This window comes from Rhinolophus hipposideros (genome assembly GCF_964194185.1).
Source record: "Rhinolophus hipposideros genome assembly, chromosome: 18".
Classification (NCBI taxonomy): domain Eukaryota; kingdom Metazoa; phylum Chordata; class Mammalia; order Chiroptera; family Rhinolophidae; genus Rhinolophus; species Rhinolophus hipposideros.
Window position 1 is genome coordinate 5,353,427 of NC_138064.1, and position 24,186 is coordinate 5,377,612.

Below are 24,186 nucleotides of genomic sequence, written 5' to 3' on the forward strand. Positions count from 1 at the left end.
GTGTGTGTGTGTGTAGCCTTGCAGGTAGCTCAGCATGGACTTTTATTTAGACTTTGCTTTAACCTGTAAACCCACTTAGATGACCCTGTATATTACCAGGTTGTGTAATGTCGACTGGCAAAAATAACTGTCCAGATAAATCCGTAAGAAAAATGGTTTATTCTGGAAAAAAAAGGAAAAAAAACCCAAAACCACCACTGCAGTGCAGGAACGCACACCTCCACCCCAGGGCTCCCACCGGCTCCCACGTGAAGAAGGAAAATAATGCCCCGGTTCCAAGACGGCTATTCTGTTTATTAGCATCCCTCCCCTGACGTTACCACCAACTTCCACAAGAAGTCAGGGCTGGAGCGTCAGCAGGGGCCCAGCTCCACCCACGGTCCTCCCAGCTCCAAGGACAGGCATCCCGACAGGTCAGTTCACTTCCGTCCGTAACCATATCCTGTAATTTGCTAAGAGTTTAACGGAAGGGCCGAGGCGGCCTTAAACTGTCTCCCAGACCCATGCCGTCCCTGACACTGCTGATTGCCCGCACGTTTGTGTTTCTCAGGGATAGTCCAGGATGGTCTGCAGGACCAGGGTGCTGATGCTGCTCCCACCGCCGAGGCGCAGAGGCCGCGGAGGGCTCCACACCTACCTCTTCAGGACCTATTCTCCCCCCACCCTCGAAGGCATTCTCCCGGCTCCTGCGGGGCAGAAGGTTCCGCGGTGCTTGCGCACGCTGTGTGTGCACAGGCATGTTTCCTGGCTGCGCGTGTACGAGGGGGCCCCGTCTGGGCCTCGCCGAGGGCGCTCCCCGTGGCTTCTGCGTGATTTCCCTCAATAAGGGCGAATCAGTCCTTTGTTCCTGGCGCGCTGAGTCGGGAAGGGACGATCCCGGGCGTCGGGAAGGGACGATCCCGGGCGTCGGGAAGGCACGATCCCGGGCGTCCGGAATGGCCTTTTGGCGGCGGCTGCTGAGTCACTGGGCCGGGTTAGGTCCAGTAACAGAAGTCAGAAGGACCGCGTGCTCCGTCTCCTTCATCTGCCACAATGCTTTCCAATTCCTTTCGACAGGTTTTTTGTTTCCTACACAATCGAACCCTTTAATGTTAATAGCTTTGACTCATGTGATTCAGGGGTCCCAGGGACCATAATTTCTACTTATCCGTATTCGTACTCTAGAATGGTTCTGGTTTTTTTGGTTGGTTTTTTAATTGATGCAGCATCAACTTAAATAATGAAGCACTAAAGCATCACAAAACCTGTTGTCTCGTTTTCCTGGCTTTGTTCACCCACCCTGTCCACATGCCGTGAGTAGATTGCTGCTCCTTTATACCGTTGGGGATGTGGTCTCCTTGGACTGATGTGCACCTGGGGAAATCACACCAACAGCCGCCTAAAAACCTTTGCTTATTTGATGAACCATTTTCTGTTGCTACACCTCTTACTCTGAACTTTTTTTAGAGTCTGGAGGACCCATCAGAGAAAAAAGTGATTTCTTCTGGGCTTTGGAGAAGGACCTACTAGTGGATAAGAAAGCCTTTCTCAATTTTATGAGGAAGTTAAAGCTTTGTCAGTGTGCAGACGTATCCATGTTGATGGCCTATATGAAAGATAGCAATCTTGCTTTTGGTAATACGTAGAAATGTGTATTTACATAACGTTTATATCTCATCAATTATATATGACCTACTTCTTATCATGATTAATCTTAACTATTAAATAGCTATCTCAGTATCGGTTTTATTAGCAAGAAAACACCACACACATATTTAATGATAGTGTTTTATAGTTATTGCCTTATTGCATTCAAGCAGAAAGTGTAGATTTTAAACTTGCAGTGTAGTGATTTGAATTAAGGGGATACTTAAACACTAAAGAATTTGTTAAAGAAGAAAACAAACTAAAAATATTTGTAATAAAAAGATACAAAACTAAGATGCCTTTCCCCTTTAAAAAATTAATTGCTTAGTTCTTACTCTAAAGCATTGTAGGTTGATGGGGGCCAACTTGGGAAATATAGAAAAATACACAAAATAAAAATACTGTTCATCACCTTCCAGAATTGGTTACTTTTACAGTGTTATATAATACTAATAGTTAAAAAGTATTGACTGATCAGTGTTCCCAATATTACAAATTTGATAATTTATTCAAATTTGATAATTTATTAGCTATCCCCCACAATCCTGTGATGAAGGTACTGTTACCAAACCATTTTACAGATGAAGAAACAGGAGAAGAGAAATAATTTGTTAAAGATTATACAGAATTAAGGCCAGGCCTTTGACTTCAAAGTTTGCATTTTTAAGCTATTATAAATTCTTCTCATCTCTTTTTGCATAATTCTCCTTCCTCTCGCCTTCTCTCCCTCCCTTTCTTCTGTAAATTGGATCACACCAATTTATTTTTCTCATTGATCACATTTTAACCTAATTTATTTTGCTAAAGATATCCAAATATCCGTAAATATTTTCCTGCAATGTAATTTTTAATGTCTTTTAGTATCCATATATCATATAGTTTAGCCATTGCTAATTTAATCAGTTTCCAACTATTGGTATTTAGGTTGACTGTATTATTCACCAATTATTAATAATGCATGATGAACGTCTTTGTACCTATTTTTGATTATGGATTTCTTTAGATAGCTTTCTAAATATGATATTTCCAGGTCTAAAGATAAGATCATTTTTAAAGACTTTAGATACATTTTGGCAAATTACCCTTCAGACAGTTTTTAAAGATTTTTATTTGTATGAGCAATATATGAGAGTGCCTGTAAAACTTTGATGTGTCACTCTGTAGTACACAGGAAATACAATTAAAGATTAGGAGAATGAAAAATTAGCAGCTCACTATGCTTTCAAGTTAAATTAATGTGGTATATGTCCATTTAAACATTTTATCAATACAGCTTTAAAGGCTTTTTAAAGAAAAATTAAGAAATTTAGTATTCACAGACATGCAAGTTATTTTTATGTGAATAAAATTTCAGATAGTAATATCAAAAGGAGGAAATGAGACTCCAATTTTAAATGGCGAATGCTTAAAGAACTCTAAGTCTGTAAATAAGCACATAACATTAGAACAAATTTTATTTAAAAAAAATTAAAAACAAAACAAATCCAAACTCTTAAATCTCTGAATAAAAAGTGATTAGATCCACAGTTGGATTTCCAAGGGTGAAGAATCCCATTACCTAACATAAAACCTGGCAGAGTTGGAATTCAGTAGTTTTTCACTGATGAAGGAATGAATGAGTGAAAGAAAGGCTGAGCGAATTTTTATAGTTTCACAGCCTTAATGAAGGCGTCCTATTTTCTTTGTCCTTGGAGTTGGACGTGTGAAGAATATATCTGTATTCCAGCTCATGTGGGAGCTGTCTGAAGTCTACACATGTGAGCAGAGAGGCTGCCAGGCCTGTGTGGTCTGGTGGGGGTGACCGTCTAGGCCAGAGCTCTAAGGTGACTCTGGGAAGAGGGGTCCCTGATGGGAACTTAATGATCTCGCCAGATGCTCCTGTGGGTAGTTTGTGGACGCGGGAGCAGGTGTGCGGAGCCCATTATTCTACACTTATTAATCAAGTGCCAGGTGATACTAGGATTTCATAAGTATAACTTTCCCAAGATGCTTTATGGTTTGAATGCCCTCCTTTTAGCACTCAAGTGCAATGTATGTGTGACTCTAGGTTTTAATCACCTCGCCAGGTTAGGGGCTTGAAGGTCAAAAGTTGGAATAATTTTTGAATTAGATGGATGGTCATTGTAGGGGGTCAGGCGTTAAAGAGTATGAGTAATCAGTGGCCTTTACCTGAAGGAATGCGCCATCACTAACTTAAAGCTCTGTACAGACTTGGGTACAGTTACAGTCCATTTTATGAGACAAATCTGAAACTGCAGAAGCCAGGCACCCAGTAGAGACCCCGAATAGCAAGGGAAGGAAGACAGTATTACGGACCATTTTACTCACATTGTTTCAAAACCGTGGCATCAAATAATAATAATAATTCTATAATCAGAATGTATGTGTATTTTAACTGTACTTTGTGCTTCCTGGTCAGTGATGCAATGTGAAAAAGTTTGAAACAAATATTACAATTTCAGTTTCTTCTCTTATTTTTTAACTAATATACTCCCCCGCCCCTGCACCAATCACTTCTCTTTAATAATGGTTTTTCAAAAGAAGTAAGATGGATACTCTTGATTCCCCATAGCTGCAACTGGGGACCATTACATTAAAAAGAACAAAATTTAATATTTAAACATTGTAGGTTGTAGGTAGCTCAGGTGGGTGGTGCTCTTTATATACCAAAAGGTTGGAAGCATTGCTCCTAAAGAAGTGAGGTTTAAACCAGCCTTTGTTGGTAGATTGTGAGTAGTAAATTGTAAGCTTTTTTAAATCAAACAATTAATAAGAAGTAATGAATAAGACGTTTATAGAAAATAATCAAAACCAGAATAATATCACTTACTGAGTGATGGCTGTGGCTAAGTAAGGGATCTGTTATGTCTCTGAGAAATTCTCTAGGGGGCTTCTATGTTCCTAAACCAAGACACAGATTCCCCCCAAATAGTCATATGATTTGAACTTGGACACAAGTGGACAATTTAAGATATCTTGACAATAACATTTGTTTTTTATTCCTTTTAAAGGAATAAAAATTCTTCAGCATGGTCTTTGATCAGCAATAGCATTAAGGCCCAACTTCTGTGTTGTACTTGTTTCAAAAGCAGTCTTGATATCTGCTATTTCTTGCTTTAGCATAATTTATTAATATCTGTTGAAATACGCTGATGTACATAGTTTTTCTTAGAGTGAAGATATAGTACTTAGTTCAGAGCAAAGTATACAATAATCTCCTTTTAACGTAACTTAAAAATTTTCAAAAACAGAAAAAAGGAAAGAAAAGGAAAATCATGATCTCATCAGCAGAGTTAAGAAGTTAGATTTTGTATATCTTTTTATATGTATACGTATCTGTATATATATTTTAAAAATGAAGATTTAAAACAATGTGCATAGTGTTTTTATAGAAGATATTTATAACTTAACAGTTGTGCACGTTACGGTTTTTGGGGGAATCATTCTTAGAGGTAGAACAATTGAGATCCAAAATAAAGGTATGCTTGCTTACTTTACTTACTTAAAAGCAACAATCCACCAAGAATTTAGAAATGAAGGGTAGAATTTTCAGCCAGAAGATTTCCAGTTTAGTATTTAAAAGGAAAAATGTTTTGGGCAGTATGTAAAAGCTTAGTCTTGCAGAAAGAACACTGTACTGGATTTTGTTTTCCTTTGTTCTGTGGTTTCTGTTCTCATTATCAGTTTCATTTGGTGACTGTTTACTTTGCATCAAGGATCCTCTCATTTTATTCTCATAGCCACCCAGGGTGTCGGTGGTCCTGTTACTCCCATTTTACAGACGGAAGTGAGGCTTAGAAAGGTGAAATAATTAAGGTCATCTGGCTAGTAGGGAAACACAGCCACGATGTGAGCAGTTTTTTTTGTCTTCGGAATAGGAGCTGTCCAAAAGACTCCTCCAAGTTTGGTTTTTAACCTTTGTGCTCCATGGTGGAAGCCAAGGAATAGATTGAGTGTGAGCATGCAAATCACTGAAGAAAAGATGGGCAGGGCAGCTGTTGGCTTCGTTTTGTTCTTTATTGGTAATTCCAATGATTTTCAGGATTTTTCCACTTACTGCTAGAAATCTCCTGACTACTGGCAGGAACATCAAACACAGTCACACATTTTGAAATACAGGTAGAAACACGTAGTTTAATTTTTGATGAAGTTTCTAATATCCAAACCTTTCTGACTTTAAGTTGGTTGTAATTTGGATATAGTCTCTGGGAATCCAGGATCTAAAGTGCTAACAACATAACAAGAAAATGTGGGCTCTGTTTACATCAGTTTCCCAAAGTTTATGACTTTTAATTTAGATTTCATGTTTATAACTTCTTTGATTTGAAAAGATTGCTTGCTCTGTTTGAAGCACAACATGCCGTTCCCACAAGGGGAAGCAAGATGTATAATTTCTAAGTAATGACATGGTTTACTAATTTTTCTAAAATAGCACCATTCAAATGAGTTTTTCTTAATTTTTCATATAAATTTTTCATTTTGAAGTTAGTGCATTATTATTCTCCTCAAAAGTTGTTTCAGAAAACTCAGGAAGTAACGTGTTTTTTTCTTTTTAATTGTTTAATTGAATGCAAAGAACTATGATGTTTATAGTGCTCTAGACTATGTTCTCAATTCAAGGAAGTTTTTCTTTATGATAAGTGTTATTCATATTCATTTGTTAAGTGTTATTCATATTCATTTGTTCTTATTCATAAATGAACAGTAAAGAAAAAGTTATTCTTTTATGATTAGCTTTATTTCATTATGGATGATAAAGCATGGTTCAACTTTATTCCTTGATGCCACACAAAAAATGTCTTACTAATGCAGAATATGTTTTCATTGAAAGAGATGTATACATTGTTTAGATAATGTGCATTGCTTAGGAACCTTCTTGTTTAAATGTGCTTTTAAAAACCTTTAGGGTGGCTGGTTAGCTCAATTGGTTAGAGCCTGGTGCTAATAACACCAAGGTTGCCAGTTTGATCACCACAGGGGCCACTGTTGAGTGGCGCCCTTCTTAAAAAAAAAAAGACAAAAACCTTTAATCTTTTAAACTTCAAAGTATAGGAATACTATTTTCCAGTCACTCTTCTGGGCATACAAAAGTGGACAAGACGTGATTTCTGCAATTGAGAAGCTTACAGTTGAGCGAGAATCGTATATGTGTAGGCAGGTACCTACAACAAGGTTTTAAGAACTACAATGAGAGTTTATCTAAATTGCTAAGGGATCACAGATCGGGGAATGGTTCATTTAACCTTATGGAGGAGAGGAAAGGTAAAAGAAAACTCTGTTGTTTCCTTTATAAAATATACCACGGTCTTTCAGGTATTGACTGATGATTCTAATATTTTACTGTTTGAAATTAGACATGCTTCCTTCTGTTTTTTGTTTTTCCTCTCCTGCATCAATCTCTTGTATAATGCATTGCCTTTTGGCTGTAACAATTAGCTTTAGGAAGGTTGGTCTATGAGTGATTCTGTAAGGGAAAGATAAATCCAAGGGTCAAGATTTGAGTCTGTGGGGATTCTTCTGTCTGCAGCCTTGGAGCGCCAGGATGTAAATTCTTAATTTCTGTAAGGAAATTGCAGGGCTTTGTTTGTTTATTTGTTTGTTTGTTTTTTCCCTTAAAAACTATCTTTCCTTGAAAGATAGGCCAAATTTTCCAAGTAGGGAACAGGCATTCTGGACAGAGGGAAAGTCTGATGATGGGAGACTGAAAGAGAGAGTTTGAAATTGAGGATGGCTCTGGGGTCTTCTAGTATGGGGGCAGGGTGACTGACAATAGTACTGTTAACTGAGGAGGGGAATAGAGAAGTATCATGGCGGGGGACTATACTCTCTGGTTTGGGCACGTTAATTGTTTTTTTATTTTTTCCACTTAAAGTTATTAATCCCCTATGTGCTCAGGTGTCAAGAACACAAGACATAAGAAATGACCTGTTATGAAAATGCTTGTAGACTCTCAGAAGTCGAGACAAGGCAATAATTATACTATACGTTTAAATAAACCATGACGTAAATGAGCAAGGCTGTGATGGGAACTTGGGACTTGGATCACTTAATGGGGAGAAAGAAAGATGAGGAATATTATGAAAGAATTCCTGTGAGATTGCCTCATGGCGTCCAAGTGTTCTGAAGTAGAGTTAACCAGATGGCAGGAAGGTGCAAGATACGTTTCAGGCAGAAATATTTGCTTCTGTGATGCCTTGGAAGTGTGAGTAAATAACCTGTGTATAGGGCACTGCTTATGGCTGAGTGTAACTTGTAGGAGCTGTGACAGTGGTGACTGACAGCGTCCTGCAGATCATGTGCGTCTGGATTTTTATCTTGAAGACTGTCATGCTGGTAGTAATGGGAAACGAGCGACGGGTTTTTTTGTTTTTTTTTTATAGGACTTTATTGGGGAACAGTGTATACTTCCAGGACTTTATTTTTTCCAAGTCAAGTTGTTGTCCTTTCAATCTTAGTTGTGCAGGGTGCCGTTCAGCTTCAAGTTGTCCTTTCAGTCTTAGTTGTGGAGGGCACAGCTCAGCTCCAGGTCCAGTTGTTGTTGCTAGTTGCAGGGAGCGCAGCCCACCATCCCCTGCGGGAGTCAAACCTGCAACCTTGTGGTTGCAGGTGCCATGTTCAATTTTAGTTGCAGGGGGTGCTGCCCACCATCCCTTGCAGGAGTCGAGGAATCGAACTGGCAACATTTGTGGTTGAGAGGATGTGCTCCAACTAACTGAGCCATCCGGACGCAGATCAGCTCAAGGTGCTGTGTTCAATCTTAGTTGCAGGGGGCACTGCCCACCATCCCTTGCGGGACTCGAAGAATTGAACTGGCAACCTTGTGGTTGAGAGCCCACGGGCCCATGTGGGAATTGAACCGGCAGCCTTTGGAGTTAGGAGCATGGAGCTCTAACTGCCTGAGCCACCGGGCCTGCCCTGTGAAGGGTTTTAAATAGGGGGATGGCTTGATTAAATAAGATGCCCAGCAACCAATTAGAACTATGTGCTAGAATCTTAATTGGGGTTGGAGGACAAATTTAACTAGCAGTTACAATAATTGATAAAATGTGTGCCCTATTTAGTTGTGGAGACAGACAGGTGAACAAAAATGACGTTACAGTATGCTAAGTGTTGTAGCATGAAGTGCTGTGTATTGAGTACTGGTAGAGTAGTACGAAGTGATTTGGGATTGCGGATTAAGGAGTAGTTGGTATATAGGTAGTGCTTGCAACTGAGAATATTGATGAGATTTTGTAGGGAAAGCACTCAGTAAGTATGAGGCTGTTATTAATATTTAATTATTAATTAGGTAATACTTATAATTATCACCATTTTACTAGTAAGGACATTGAAACATAATAAAGTAACTTCCTTAAGATCGTATAGCTAGAAAGAAATGGGGTCATTTCTTCCTGAGTTAGAGGTGAGGTACTAATTAATGGTGATACCTGGTGAGTTATATGATGATTGGTGCTTGAAATATGATGATGGTAGAGAGAAAAAATGTTTTATGAAGAAAAAAACAAAACAAAAAACCTTTAGCTTGGTGATTGGCTATGAAGTAAAAAGATAAGTAAGATTTTAAGCTGGTTGATTGGGAAAATGGTAAATAGGATCTGAGAAAATAAGGAAGAAAACATTTTTTGGTAGGGAATGATGGCACATTTTATTTAATCATATTGACCTTTATGTCAGATAGTCAAGTGAAATGGTTAGCATGGAATTCACAACTTAACATAGAGATATTTAGACATTATCACAGAAAGAAGTTGGTAGAAGCTGTGGGAGTGTTTGAAGTGGGAGTTTGTCATGCAGGGTGTCAGGCGGGGTCTCTGCTCCCGCTCCCCACATAAGAACGCAGGACATGGTGAGGTCAAAAAGGAACACCCACGGAGCCATAAATAGGGGAGTCAAACCAATATATTCTCGCTGGCGGCTGGGGTGCAGACACAGGAAGCAGGAGCCACACTGTTCGCAACCTGCTGTCCACTTCTCTGCAATCTGCAACCCGCACTCCGCCGTGCTAACTGCAATCCGCTCTTGCCAGCCCAGCCACCATTTTCTTGCTAGCCCCCATTTTTTCTGCTAGCGTAGCCACGGCAGTTATGTTAGTGCCCAATGGCTCATTGGTTACAGCTGACGGCCAACTAGCCACAGCTGATGGCCATCCAATCACAGTTGATGGCCATTTACTAGCTGAGCCAGCACCTATCTATGTGAGGCCGAGAGCCTGGAAACTGCGCTCTGGGGCTCTGTCTCACGGAGTTTTTGAGGTCTTTAAGGATAAACAATAGTTCTTGGCCACAGAAAACCTGGGGAGTCAAAAATAAGGTCATGATAATAGCCCCGACTCAAACTGTCTGCAGTGTGGCCCACATCTGCTTTGTAGAAAATCTACAGATAATTCCACGGATCTTTCAGAAAGACAGTGTCACTATTGCTCCCGGACCTGGCTGGTGTTGGCATCCGTGCTTTCCTTGCTCCCACCCTGGTCGCTGTGGTCGTCTCCTTCTGCCACCACCATCAGCGAAGGTTCCCAGCACCACACAAATTGATGTGTCCCCTCCTGATGTTCTCAGAGACGCTGTGGAATCAATGGTGAAAAAGGTCACCTGTTTTTCTTATTCTCTGTGCCACCACTGCCACCTCAGGGTTCCGACTTGTTATCCATCGCTTTCTCTGCACCCCTGTCCACATGATAGGTGTGTTGACTTCCTGCATCCTCAGTCAAACTCTTACGGTTCCGACCTTCAGATGAATTTGTAGACACAGTGTTTCTCAGTTCTTGCCCATCAATCTTGAGGCACATCGAGACTTGTCTGAATCCAAGGATGAAGCCACTTGCTAGGCTTAAACTGGGCCAGGACCCTGGCCGCATGCTCTCGCGAGAAAAGAGAGGTCGAAGTGGGAAATTCCCACATTTTCCATGGTCGTCCCATCACTGTGTCTTCTGCTCTCTTCACTTCTTCATATGGGTGTTTTCCTTGTTGATTTGAGATTATTCTTTTACTGGAATGGAACAACAATGTGTACTGTTGCAGAATTAGCGTCTATCTGAATATTCTGCTGCGAGGTTTGATTCACTTCTTCCTCAAAATTTTTTTTTTTTTAAAGCTTTCCATACCTCTTTCCTGGAATTTAGTAAAGATATAACTATCCAGTACATTTTCCTTTGATATAAGTATTGGTAATGTATTTGTTTCCTGGTTCACCTGTGAAGAACACCGATAAGCCTTTTGGAAAAGTCATCATTTGCAGTTACTTTAGAAGGGCAATTTATTGAGAGGAACTCTACTAGAAATGTTTTATTGCACCATGCTAGAACTATGAAGAGCGAGGAACCATGAAGATGGACAAATACAAATGATAGATGTGCTTCTTTCTCCTTATTTTGTAGCCTTCCTTGAATCCTGGGGGGAGCCAGTCATCCGATGTGGTACTTTTGAACCACTGGAAAGTGAGAAATTTTGAAGTCCAACGTGGAGACATTGTGTCATTGGTGTAAGTAAATCAGAAACATATTTGCAAATAAATTATAGTTATCCAATTTAACTAGTAATCTGCTGCTAATACTGTATTGTCAATTATTAAATTAATAGGTATCTTTAAAATATACTGTGTTTTAAAAAATAAATTTTGAAATGTAGCGATGCTATAAAAAAGATTTTTATTTTATATTTAAAATGTGTCAGTTAATTGACATACTTGGATATGGCAAAATACGTTTAATGAAATGTTGATTAGAAATTATATTGATCTAGAGTACATGTATTTGATATTAGTTTGGATTATTTTGAAATTTTGCATCTTGGAAGCAATATCTCATTCTTATGTTTTGTTAGTTTGTGTAGATACAGAATATTTCTAGAAGATGGTAATTGTGACATGAAATTTAATGACATTTATATATAGGTATATCAGTAATTTAACTGGAAAAAAGGAAGTTTAGAAGACTAGTATACTGGAAGCTTTTGTATGGGACCAAAAGATGGCGCTGTTTCTCTGTTAAAGTATTACAACTGGTCAGGAACATAAATTTTATTCGTTTTAATGTAGAAAAGGAATGTCAAAATGTGCATAATTGACACAATGATATAATACATAGTCCTAGTATATGCTTGAATGGTTTAGATTTGAAATTTTTTTTTTGGTTGTTTGTTTTAAAAGTAAATTCACACTGAGAAGACTGCACGAGAACGTGCCTTATTTCTTCTGGTTTCAGCCACTTACAAAAATGTTTTAATATGATTCCCTCTTGTGCCAATTAGTGCTTTGGGATAGCAATTAATGTGGCAGTTATTGTCCTTTATTTTAACAATACTAAAACCCTACTGTTTGGTGACGACTTCCAGTTTATACGAGTATATCTGATTCTTGAATTGGAGTGATTGTTTCTTGTTGGATGATATTTATAATTGTTGGGTGAAAGCAAAAACATTATCTACTTGTTTATACTTACTGTTGGCTAGTGCTTTGTGGAAATAGATAATTTATAAATGTGTCTCTGTCAAGCCTGTTCTACCAGGATTCGTCTGAAAATATATTAACTAAATCTGGTTAGTAGCTAATCAAATAAGTAAAAGTGAGTGGAGTTTTGCATGGCAGACATCCAAGGATAGGGATTAAATGCTTCTCCTGTTCTTGAGTGCTTTCTTTAATATTAACCTACTTTTCGGAGTATGTTTTATTTTGTCATTCAGAGTACTGTTTTTGCAACCTCCTTAACAACCTTTTTCATGCTGGTTTAGCCTGTCGCGCGCTCATTATTCTTTTGCCTTTGGTTTGACAAGGTTACATCCTCACTTAGTTGGTGATGGAGAGGATACCCACCCAAGTGAAAGAGGTCACACTCTAAGCAGACAATTGTGCATTATTTATTTATTTTTTCTGTTAGAAACATGCTGACTATCTCTAAGCAAGTGAATTTGAATAGGTAATTGGAAATAAAAGAGGTTCCTTGAAATTCTGGGGTTGCCTGGTTCAGAAAGTACCCTAGCATATCATATACTATTTAAAGAAAAGAGAATACAATTCTTTTATGTAAATATCAAAGTGATTTATTTATTATGTAGATTAATTTCAAAAACATATTCAAATTGATACTGACAATAAATTATAGCCACTTTAGTTGAACTGTGTTTTTAATGAGTTTATTATGTGCTCTATCTCTGTCTTGTACAAATAACAAATTTTCTTTCATAATGCAGGTGCTACTTACATAAAAGAATGCTTAGTGATTAGTATATTATTTCACAACAAATAATTAAGCAGTAATTGTTGCTTATTTTGAGAAATAAGAAGTCTCATACTAAATTCTTCTTTAGCATGATGTAATACTATAAAAAACACTGTTTAAAGTATCTTTTTAGTTTAATGAGCAAAAGTGCTTTCTAGACACATCCGTATATATTTCTACATTTTATAGACTGCTTCATTTGAAAAGATTGATGTTGGTTCGATTAATGTTCATAATATACATTTAATTCATGTCAAACAACACTGAATATTTGCTTTTCTTACAAAATGCATCAGTCTGGTTTTAACTTAGTAATAATTGGCCTTACTACTTTAGATTATCCTATCTATTTAAGAAATGTGTGACTAATACAGAAATGCATGACTAAATTTTGAATTGATGGCTAAATATAAATTGTATAAAATACAAATCGATATTAATAACACATTTCATTGATATATAAGTAATATTTGGAAACAAGGTAGTATGACAGCTTATATTTTAAATTATCCTGGAATGGCATTTTATGTATTCAGAGTATGTGGAGATAAAGCGTTTCTACTATATTATATGCATTTCTTAAAAACTTTGCGATTTGCAGATTCATACTTAAATCAGCAGGGCTTAAGCTACTTCATAACCAGAGTACTAATGAAAAGAATAACAATTCCATTAAAAATGCTAGCACACTTCAAAAGACATATGAAATTTCTAATAAGTAAACATTGCAGTAAATGTAGGATTTTCCATAAAATGAAAAAGGTGATGGTAGCTTGCTGGAAGGTGCTATCAGGAAGGGTTGAGACTATGTATGAGAAGTGATCAGAAGATACAGTGAATGTTTAAAGAAAAAAAATGAATTCCAGTAAAAGACACATGCCATTAATCCCCCTCAAATACTCCCCCTCACTTCAAACACACTTATCCCATCGTTCTTGCCACTTTTGGAGGCAGTTCTGGACGTCCTCTTTCATGAGTGTCTTTAGTTGCGCTGTCATGGCTGCCTCGATGTCCTGGATCATTTTGACTTTGGGGAAGAGGCAGCAGTCGCACAGTACCAGGTCCAGTGAATAAGGTGGATGAAGACACACCGTAATGTTTTTATCTGACAGAAATTGCCGTATACGAGAAGCGATGTGTGACAGGGAGCGTTGTCATGATGGAGGATGATGTACAGCACACTTTAAAACACACCTTCTCTCAACCGTAGCTCACACCCGACTGACTGCACCGAACAAGTTGAAACTTGTCACATAGGCTTACTAAGGTTTGACCGCCACTTCCTGTACTGAAGATCCCTGCCTTTCTGTTGGATGGCACTCGGCAGCAGCATTCCCCGTACTTTGTGATCACACCTTGTATACAAGGGCAGTGGGAACATTATCATCAGCAGTTACAAGCAGAGAAAAGATAGTAAGCTTCGTACAAAGTGTACTGATATCAGAGACGTGTGCTCTGCTCATCGCCTTGTGTAAAGTAGTTGTATATCTATATATCTTATCTGTGTCTGTTCATCTGTCTATATATCTATATCTACATCTATGTTTATATCTACCTATATCTACACCTATGTCTGTATCTCTATCCCATCTATCTCTAATTTTTATCATCTATATGTCTACGTCTATATCTAATCTATTTTTTTTTTAACAAAATCAGGGTGAACCTTTCAGTAAGCACTTCTAACGATAGGGTTGAATGTATACTGTAGGTTCCTCCTGGCTTCCTGTGGGTGCCCAGTCGGTGTACTGGGCTTACTGTGTTAGTATACCCAGCTTTCCGTTGCTATCGTAAATGAGGCTAAACATTAATGATCTGGGGAAGAAAAAAATCACGTGTGAACCAATGCAGCTTCTGCTTTCTGCTGAAATCCTTTCTCCATTTACCAGTTGCCTTTGAGTTTAATTCATGCTACAGAAACAAATGTTATAGCAGAACAGACTGTCCCTTCTGTTATTGCAGAGAGTTTTGTTTGGAGCTATTGACCAGGGTTGTTCCCTAAAGCAAGGAATGCCTGGGTAGGGGCTGGAGTGCAACTGGAATATGCTTTTCTTCCTTATCTTTTCCTGTCATTTTCTTTTGGTAAAACGTAAATTTCGGCAGAGTTATTGTTTAAGCATGTTAATGTTAAATCAAAAGGTATATATATGGAATAGCATTGCTGGTCATGCAACACATTTGCTGTCATCAAATCCTCAGTATTACTAAGCGTTTGTAGGTGACCTCATATTCTTTTAGTGGATTTGCAAACTAATAGTGGTCACTAAGGTGGATTTTTTATATCTGGGAATTGACTTTTTGTTAACCTGTGCAATGGCCTTTCTGCAATAGGCTTAACCTAAGTAACACTATTTTATAATGACATATCAATTGACAAATCTATTGGGACAGAGGTTCCTTGATAATAAAATTTCAAATAATCATGTTGAAAAGTACTTTAACTTTTTATTTTGAAATAATATTAGACTTAAAGAAAAGTTATAAAAATAGTATAGCATTTCCATGTGCCCCCTAATACCTTTTGTCAGTCTTGTTGAGGAATAATTGACAAATAAAATGATAAGATATTAAAATATACTACGTGATGATTTGATTCATATACGCTCTGAAAGTGTTCCCCCAACTGAGTTAATTAATACATCTATTCCCTCACATATGTACTACTTTGTTTTCTGTTTTTTTTTGTGTGTGTGTGTGAGAACATTTGTTTTACTCTCTTAACAAATTTCAGTTATAGGATGTAGTGTTATCAATTGTAGTCACCATGTTGTCCATTAAATCCTCAGAATTTATTCATCTTACACCCGCTAATATTAACATTACACACAACCTTAGTACAGTTATTGAAACCAGGAATTTGACATTAATACAGAACTATTAACTGATCTGTAGTCCTTATTTGAGTTTCACCCCTTTTCTTAGTAATGTCCTTTTTCTAGACCAGTTCCTTAGTCATTCTTTGTCTTTTTTATGCTGTCACTTTTGATACATACTGGCCAATTATGTTGCAGAATGGTCCTCACCTTTTTAACTTTCAGGGTCAGTCTATCTTCAAACAGAGAAGTGCTGCTCTTGATGGCAGATGCTGAGGAAGTTGTAGCAGTGGTGACAAATGGGTGGTGGTTTATGAGATCCGGCCGGGGGAGAAGGAAATTTTTAGGCATAGGTCTTTTTAGTGTCTTGGGACCACACATTTGTGTCACGTTTTAGAGGGCCCATGGCTTCCAGAGGTCCACACAGTCAAGTTTGTAGCTGCTAGGAAACAAGGAGGGAGAACGGTGCAGGGAAAAACCTGTAGTGTATCATGGAGGTAGAAGAGAAGGAACAAGGCTAGCTCACAGTTTAGGCTACACTGAGCCAATGTTCTAGAAAGTTCCAGAGGAAAACAGGAGGCAATTCTCATTACTAAGCACCAGTGCACATTGTGCTATGATCTTCATGTATACCATTTTCATTTCATTCTCATTGTGGTATCTGGAGACCACTGTTTTTAACATGATGAAACCGAGATTTAGCAAGTAGATGGCAAGTAACTAGCAGAGGTAGACTTTGAATCCAGGTCAAAACCTGTCCCGTCTGACGTAGTAGGAACGTATGTGGCTTCTGAGCGCTTGAAATGTGGTACTGCCACTTGTCGAAATGATAATATTTTGGATATATTCAGTTATACAATATATTACTAAAGTTGACTTACCTGTTTCTTTTTCCTTTTTGGATGTGGCTGATAGAAAGTTTGTAGTGACACGTGACACACGTCACATTTCTGTTGGACATCTCTGCAGCTAAGCCTTTTTTCCATTATGCACTGCAGCTTTCCTGGCATGTGTCTGAGGAGAGCTAAGGTGACATCCTAGAGTCTTAGGTATAACAACACTGAGGCGGTTGCTTTGGAGCAAAAGCAGACCTCCCCCACTCACACACCAAAAAAAAAAAAAAAAAGAAAATAGATAAATACTCTGTGTTGCTGAGAGTGTTGGGGTGATCAGGTCCAGAGAAAAAGACATGCATGCAATGTACAAAGAGAAGAAAAGGTTTCCACAACAATTTTTAGTATTTACTGACTGTGTGTTATTTTCTCATCACTGGGCTAAGAGTTCCGTTTTCATGTTTTATTATTTAAGAAAACTAAAAAAAGTAGATGTTATTGTTATTCCTATTGTGTAGATGACAACACTGAGGTATAGAGAGGATAAGTGACCTCCTCAAGGACACGCAGCTAGCCACTGTCAGAGCGGTCATGAAGGGCCTCACGTGGAATCCTGCGTTCCTCACCGTCATGTGAGGGTGCCTCTGTGTGTTGTGGTGGGGTTTTGGTTGAGGACACGTACTCACAACAAATAAGTCATGCAGGCCCTCGTATCTCTCCATACATCATGAATTCTCATTGCTGTAATGACATTTCTGATACAGTGGTTCCTGAAATCTAGTCTTCATTAATACCAATGATACTTTATTATGAACATACAGTGTGCATACAGTTTCGACAGCTGGTTTGTGACACGCTAAACGAAGTGCCAGGTGCTGACAGATGGCCACTGTGATGGCTACATCTCTAGCAGTGAATGTGAGCAAAGAGTTATGAAGATTGAGCCAGGGAAGTAGATGAAATGGAATAGAGCCTTTGAAAAAGAAATTAAAGTCGCTTGTTCCTTTATGTCTTGAGTGCTGGTAAATTTTTTAAAGTCCTTTGACCCACCAAGGGAAATTAATTGGAGTCTGCTAAAAAACAAAATTCATGTTTGAAACAAATGCCCAGAACAATGATAATAATGGAATAATGACCCATAATTGAATTAAAAGCCAGTTATCTGTTGAGCTGAGAGAATATAATTGTATATACTTTATACTTACCTATTGTATCTGCATTCATTCCTGATTTATTTTTTTGTTTGTTTATGGCCAAATATTTTTCTGAGTTTGTAGTTAATATTGTATATTTCAGGAACACAACTTTAGAAAGACCATGACTTTCCAAAGAAGAGTCTATATACAGGATGAAGGACCTGGGTTTTCATTTTTTCAAAAAAAATAATTGTAAAAATATTGGAGAGTGATATCTGTGGTACATTTTATTTTGGTGAGAGATTTAGTGTTTGGCACTTTCAATTACCCCTAGTAATTTGCATTCATTACTAACTATATTTATAAATGATACTTTAAAATGAAATTAGATAATATAAGTATTATTGGTATTCTTTGACATAGGTTTAACTGATTTTGTAAATGCTATTCTTAGGCCTGTGAAAAGTGGGTGCCCTTAGGTAGTCTTTCATAGCAGTTTGCTTTCTTGAGTAGAATAAACCGCCTTGACAATTTTTATATTTTTAATTATACAATACAACATTTTTTTTTAGTTCAGAGACAATTTGCAGCTTAGCAATGTTTCGGTGATCATAAATTTCAGTTTTGAATATTGAGATTTTTATGGTAACGTAACCATAGGAGATATCCAGAGCTTCTGCTCAACCCTTTTTATAAAATCTTATATCCTTTGAGAGATGAGAAGTTGTCAAAGAATAAAGTTATATAGGCAACATTCTATGAAATAGTGTTTGTAACTGTTTTTGTTTTTATGTGAACAAATTCAGTCTCTGAGAACACTGTTACCTTTATTAAAAAAATAAAAGTGCGAGACAGCATTTACAAAGAAGGAGCTCCCCAATACACCTTCTGTATTATACGTAGGGAGTCAGATCGAGCTCTTGAGGAAAAGCATTTCAAATATAAGTTCAAATAATAATTCTAACAGAGAAATAATTAGAATTTGAGAGAAGCAAACAGCTTAGGTTTCAAGGAGGAAATACAGCATGGGAAAATACACTATCTTAAATACTCTTGGAATCAATAGCATACAGATGTATACATAAAGACAGGCCCCTAAGATCAGTCAATACCCGATTTCCACTTCCAGATATGACAGACTGATTTATTTCACAGTGAGGCCCATACTGAGGAATATGAGAAAGCTACATTCAAACAAACAAACAAGAAACAAACCTCAAGGCACGGGAGCACTACCAAGGAGCCGAGTTCCCAAAGTAAAGAGAAACACATGAGGGAAGCTCTGTACTCAGTGCCACTCTTAACCTTGGGTCATTTGTCACTTTGTAAGCAGCACAGGCCATGAGGCTGAGAAGCCAAGCGGTGGCAGCAAGATGGGGAAATGCTGAGCAGGGTTTTGGGAGGTTCACAGTGTTAGGGAATCACAAACAGGAATTCAGGGAGGAGAGGGCTGGGACCCTGGTAAAACGACCCTAACTTCTAATTGAGACTCCTGAAGGGTTACATCCTGGGAATTGGGGAAAACTAGACCATGACTTACAAAATTGATATGCCACCTCTGATAAACTCGATCCTGACGTGATGGTGATTGCCTTTGTTGTAATGTCTGTCTTGCCAGAAGCAAGAGACATCATGCAGTCTCTAAGTTTTGGTACACCATACCTGATCATCAATTAAAAGTTACCATGTTGCTGGGAAACCTGGACAGACACATGCAAAAAAATGAAGCTGGACCACCTCCTTACACCATGTACAAAAATAAATTCAAAATGGCTTAAAGACATAAACGTAAGATCTGAAACCATAAAATTCCTAGTCGAAAATATAGGAAGGAACTTTTCAGATATTACCCAGAGTAAGATTTTACTGATATAGACCCTCAGGCAAGGGAAGTAAGAGAAAAAAATAAACATGTGGGATTACGTCAAACTAAAAAGCTTTTTCACAGCAAAGGAAACCATCAATAAAACAAAAAGGGATCCTACTGAATGGGAAAAGATATTTGCCAGTAATATATCTGATAAGGGGTTAATATCCCAAATTTATAAAAAACTCACTCAAACTTCAATAAAACAGACAACCCAATTAAAAAAATGGGCAGAGGACATGAAGAGACATTTTTCTATAAAGGACATACAGATGGCAAACAGACATATGAAGAAATGCTCAACCTCCCTAACCGTCAGAGAAATGCAAATAAAAACCACAATGAGATACCACCTCACCCCAGTCAAAATGGCTATCATCAATAAATCAACAAACAACAAGTGCTGGTGAGGATGTGGAGAAAAGGGAACGCTTGTGCACTGTTGGTGTGATTGCAGACTGGTGCAGCCACTATGGAAAACAGTATGGAGGTATCTCAAAAAGCTGAAAATGAACTATCTTATGATCCAGCAATTCCACTCCTAGGTATCTATCCAGAGAAATCCAAAACTCTAATTCAAAAAAGTTTATGCACCCCTATGTTTATTGCAGTACTATACACAATAGCCAAGACATGGAAACAACTGAAATGCCCATCAGTAGAGGACTGGATTAAGAAACTGGTACATTATACAATGGAGTATTACGCAGCCATAAAGAATGAAATCTTACCATTTGCAACAACATGGATGGACCTAGAGAACATTATGTTAAGTGGAATCAGTCAGACAGAGAAAGACAAGTACTATATGATCTCACTTATATGTGGAATCGTAAGGGGAGTGGGGGGTGGGAGATGAGGGTAAGGGGGATCAAATATATGGTGATGGAAGGAGAACTGACTCTGGGTGGTGAACATACAATGGGATTTATAGATGATGTAATACAGAATTGTACACCTGAAATTATGTAATTTCATTAACAATTGTCACCCCAATAAATTAAAAAAAAAGAATAAATGAATGAACTAATCAGAAACAGTCTCAGGGACATAGAGGAATAACTGAGGGTTGCTAGATGGGAGGGGGGGTGGGGATGAGGGAGAAGGTGAGGGGATTAGAAAGCACAATCCGTAGCCAGAAGATTGCCACAGGGATACAAAAATCAATTTGGGGAATGTAATCAATAATGTTGTAAAGATTTTGTAGGGTATCCGATGGACAGTTGTCTCATCAGGGAGACCACCTCAGGGATGATGTAGATGCCTGATCACTGCACTGAACACCTGAAGCTGAAGCTGAACAATAATGAATGTCAACTACAAGTTTATATATTATGTGTATAGTTACAAGAAGTGGAGTACAGCATTAGGAATAGAGACAGTGGAAATGTAATGGCTGTGTGCGATGTCAGAGGGATAGTGGATGGGGGGCGGGGGGTTGTCACTGTGTGAGGGATATAAATGATAAATGTCTAACTATTACATTGTTTTGTGCACCCGAAACTAATACAAAAAATAATAACTTTAATAGAAAAAAATGTTAGAAAATCACTGAAATATAAGTAATTACAATAAAGATAAACAGAACAAAGGTCCATGTTAACTGTTAAAAAAAAATGAAATAAAAAAAATAATAAAGTTACCATGCATATCAGAAGTGAGGTCCAAGATAAAAACAAAATAAAACAATAAATAACAGAAACAATCTCATTGTGATCTAGCTATTAGAATGATCAGACATGGGCTATAAAATAATTATTATCAGTATATTTAAAAACTGAGGAAAACATGGATAATTTAATCAGAAAATCAGATTCAATAAAAAGATTTGGAAAAAAGTTCCAGAAATGAAAACCAGTAATAACTGAAGCAAAGAATTCAATAGATGTGTTTAACAGCAAATTAGACAGGTAGGTGTTTTACAGGAGGATGAAACCAAAATCCTTTCCTATTTACTTAAAAGTATTCAAAATAAGAAAGCTGTAGAAATTGTGCATTTCTTTACTCTTTGTAATTTATTCCTGGAATTGAGGTTTTGAGACTCTAATGATTAATCATTTTCTGTTTATTTCCATCTCTTTTGTCAACTTAAGATGCATTTCCCACCAGTTAACACTCTGTCCACTTGTTCTTATAAAAAATGATCCTAGATTCCCTATTCTGTTTCACAGTTTAGGTCCTGGAAATGTGTAGGAAGTCTCAAAACTGAACTTAACCTTATTTAATCCAGGGTCAGTAGTTACCCACCCATTTTTCTTTTTCTTTTACAAGAAAAAAGAAATCCCTGTTTTTAGTGAATGGAGGTGGCAGTTGCTGGGAAATGTGACTGTGGCTGATAAGAAAGGGAAAGGGCTTAAAGCGACAGCCACCAAACTTTATCAGTGCTTTGGAGCTCAGGAAAACCTTTTTTTCCAAGAAGGGAACAGGGATACGTTTCTATTTTCTTTTTTTGATAATTGTGTATTTCCATTAATGAGAAGCCTTAGCGACCTGTATTCTGAAAGGTTACTCCTTGCATAATCTAATGTCAGGTTTATTCACATCCAGAGGTCACATTAATATTTACTGAAGGCGCCACAAGTACAGGTTTCACTTTATTAAAAATTGTATGGATGTTGAAATTGCTGACGGAGAAGCTGGCGCAGTCTGATTTGGCTGTGGATATGATAATTACAGTATGGCTTACTGTGTTTTTAGAGGTCATAAGTTACATTGCAAAGATTTGTGTGTTTGTATTGCTGGAAAGTTACCATAGAGTATTATGACTGTACAGTAGGAAACATTGCAGTGTGAGTTGTAGGTCTCACATAAATTTCACTGTAGAGTTAAATAAGAATCACTAAAATATTCCAGGTTTATTAAAAATTCATTATTCTACAAGAGGATCTTTAAAGAGCAATAAGAACTGGAAGAAATAATAGGGAAGCTTTGGTAACAGTGACAGTGTGTTAATTGAATTGAAAGAAGGTAAAGAATATATTAACAGAATGGATCCAAATTTGGCAAAAAAGATTTATAATAAATCAAGGGGGGAGATTAGTTAATAAAGAGAGAGACTAATTATCGGTGAACGAGGGGGCGATATTTAATGATTTTAAATGAAAGGTTAAACTGCTTCAGTGAATTTCAGTTTAAGAAAACGGAAAAAAAGAAATATGGATAATTAGGTAGTAATAAGATGAGACTGGAAAAAATCAGACAGCGGTCTTAGGTATTAGCAGAGCATTGGCTAATGAACCTGACCCACTGCAGTCATCTTTGAATATTCACTCTTGCTGTAGAAATGGGGGTCGGGGGGTGATGTTTATAGTTGTCTTCAAGGTGGTATGATTCTTTAGCACATTTGTTGTATGTGGATTTTTAAATGATAACTAGTAGTGAAACAGAAAAAGAATTTCTCAGGAAAAGGATAGCTGTCATTTATAATTCATTAAAATACTGTCATTTCAGCTATAATTTTTGTTATTGATCAGTTCTTTAAATTTATAGTCTACTTCACCCATCTGTTTTATAATAGGTTGACAGCCTCTAAAAGTGCTTCTAGTTGAACCTATCATAGAAATTCAGTGTAGGAGATTATGATTTCCATAAGCATATCTCAATTCACATCTTAAAAACATATATAGGTAAAAATTCCAAGTATTATCTAAAGAAAAATTTTCTTTCTCTCTAACCTGATAATTTACATATATATATATATCATTATTAAAATTTTATAAAGATGTTGATAGATCCTTGGCCTTTTTTACAGTTTTATATCTTACGCGTCTGAATTGTGCAAAGATCTCGGTAATCATTTCTGGATTCAGTATAAGGTCTAATTTTATATGACCTCTGTACTAATGATTAGATAGAGGGGATAGTAATGAAATGATTAAGTTTATAGATGATTCCAAATTTAAAGACAGTACGAATATAGAGTTTGGGTTAATCTCCGCTCCTATGATCCTATGTTAAGAGAAGGACATCTGATATAACCCTTGTAATTATAGTCTTTCTTTGTCACTGATATTCTTATAATTAGCTTGACTTTTCTTTTATCAGACATTATATCCAGTGTATCTCTCTGCATTATGTATTAATGTGGAAAACCAATGCAAAAGTCTGGTTTTCAAAATGCTAGTAGCAGCTTCTCAATAGGTTATTAGCTCAAGTAGGCAATAACCCAGGGGACAGTCATGATTATCTACACAGAAAAGATTTGGACCAGATACCCAGAGACCTGGGTTCCAGGCTCACTCTGGGATAAGGGACTGTGTGTCAATTAACTTGTCAATTAACTTCTTTGGATTTTTTTATTCAATAAAGTGAAGGAATTGAAACTGATAATTTCTAAGTTACCTTTAACATGACAGTTTTTTCTCTATGGTTTATTTTCCACATGTGTATGTCAAATTTAGTTTATGATACTTACATAATATTTTGTGCTATTTAAAAGTACTGACAATTTATTCATTTGGCAAATATTAATATTTTGTAAATGCTTCCTCTGGGTACAGAAGTAGGCACTGTGATACAACATTAGAGACAGGCAAAGCACCTTTCCTTGTGGAATTTACTGTATTACTGGATGGGTCTTGAATAAGACAAAATTGAAAAATAGACATTTTTGAAACTTACACAAAATGTGGCCATTGGGCACATTGGAAGGGAAGCTTGCTATTTAGTAAATCAGCAATTGTGCCAGCGTGGCTCC

General features: G+C 37.3%; 1 protein-coding gene across 2 annotated transcripts in view; it reads left to right on the forward strand.

Moving 5' to 3' along the window:
- Positions 1–24,186, forward strand: part of IMMP2L (inner mitochondrial membrane peptidase subunit 2) — a 722,895-nt gene that overhangs the window by 44,741 nt on the left and 653,968 nt on the right. For both annotated transcript variants that reach the window (XM_081079271.1, XM_081079270.1), the window contains exon 4: positions 11,003–11,106. In XM_081079271.1, the coding sequence (XP_080935397.1) occupies positions 11,003–11,106 (104 nt within the window). The remainder of the gene's footprint in view (positions 1–11,002; positions 11,107–24,186) is intronic.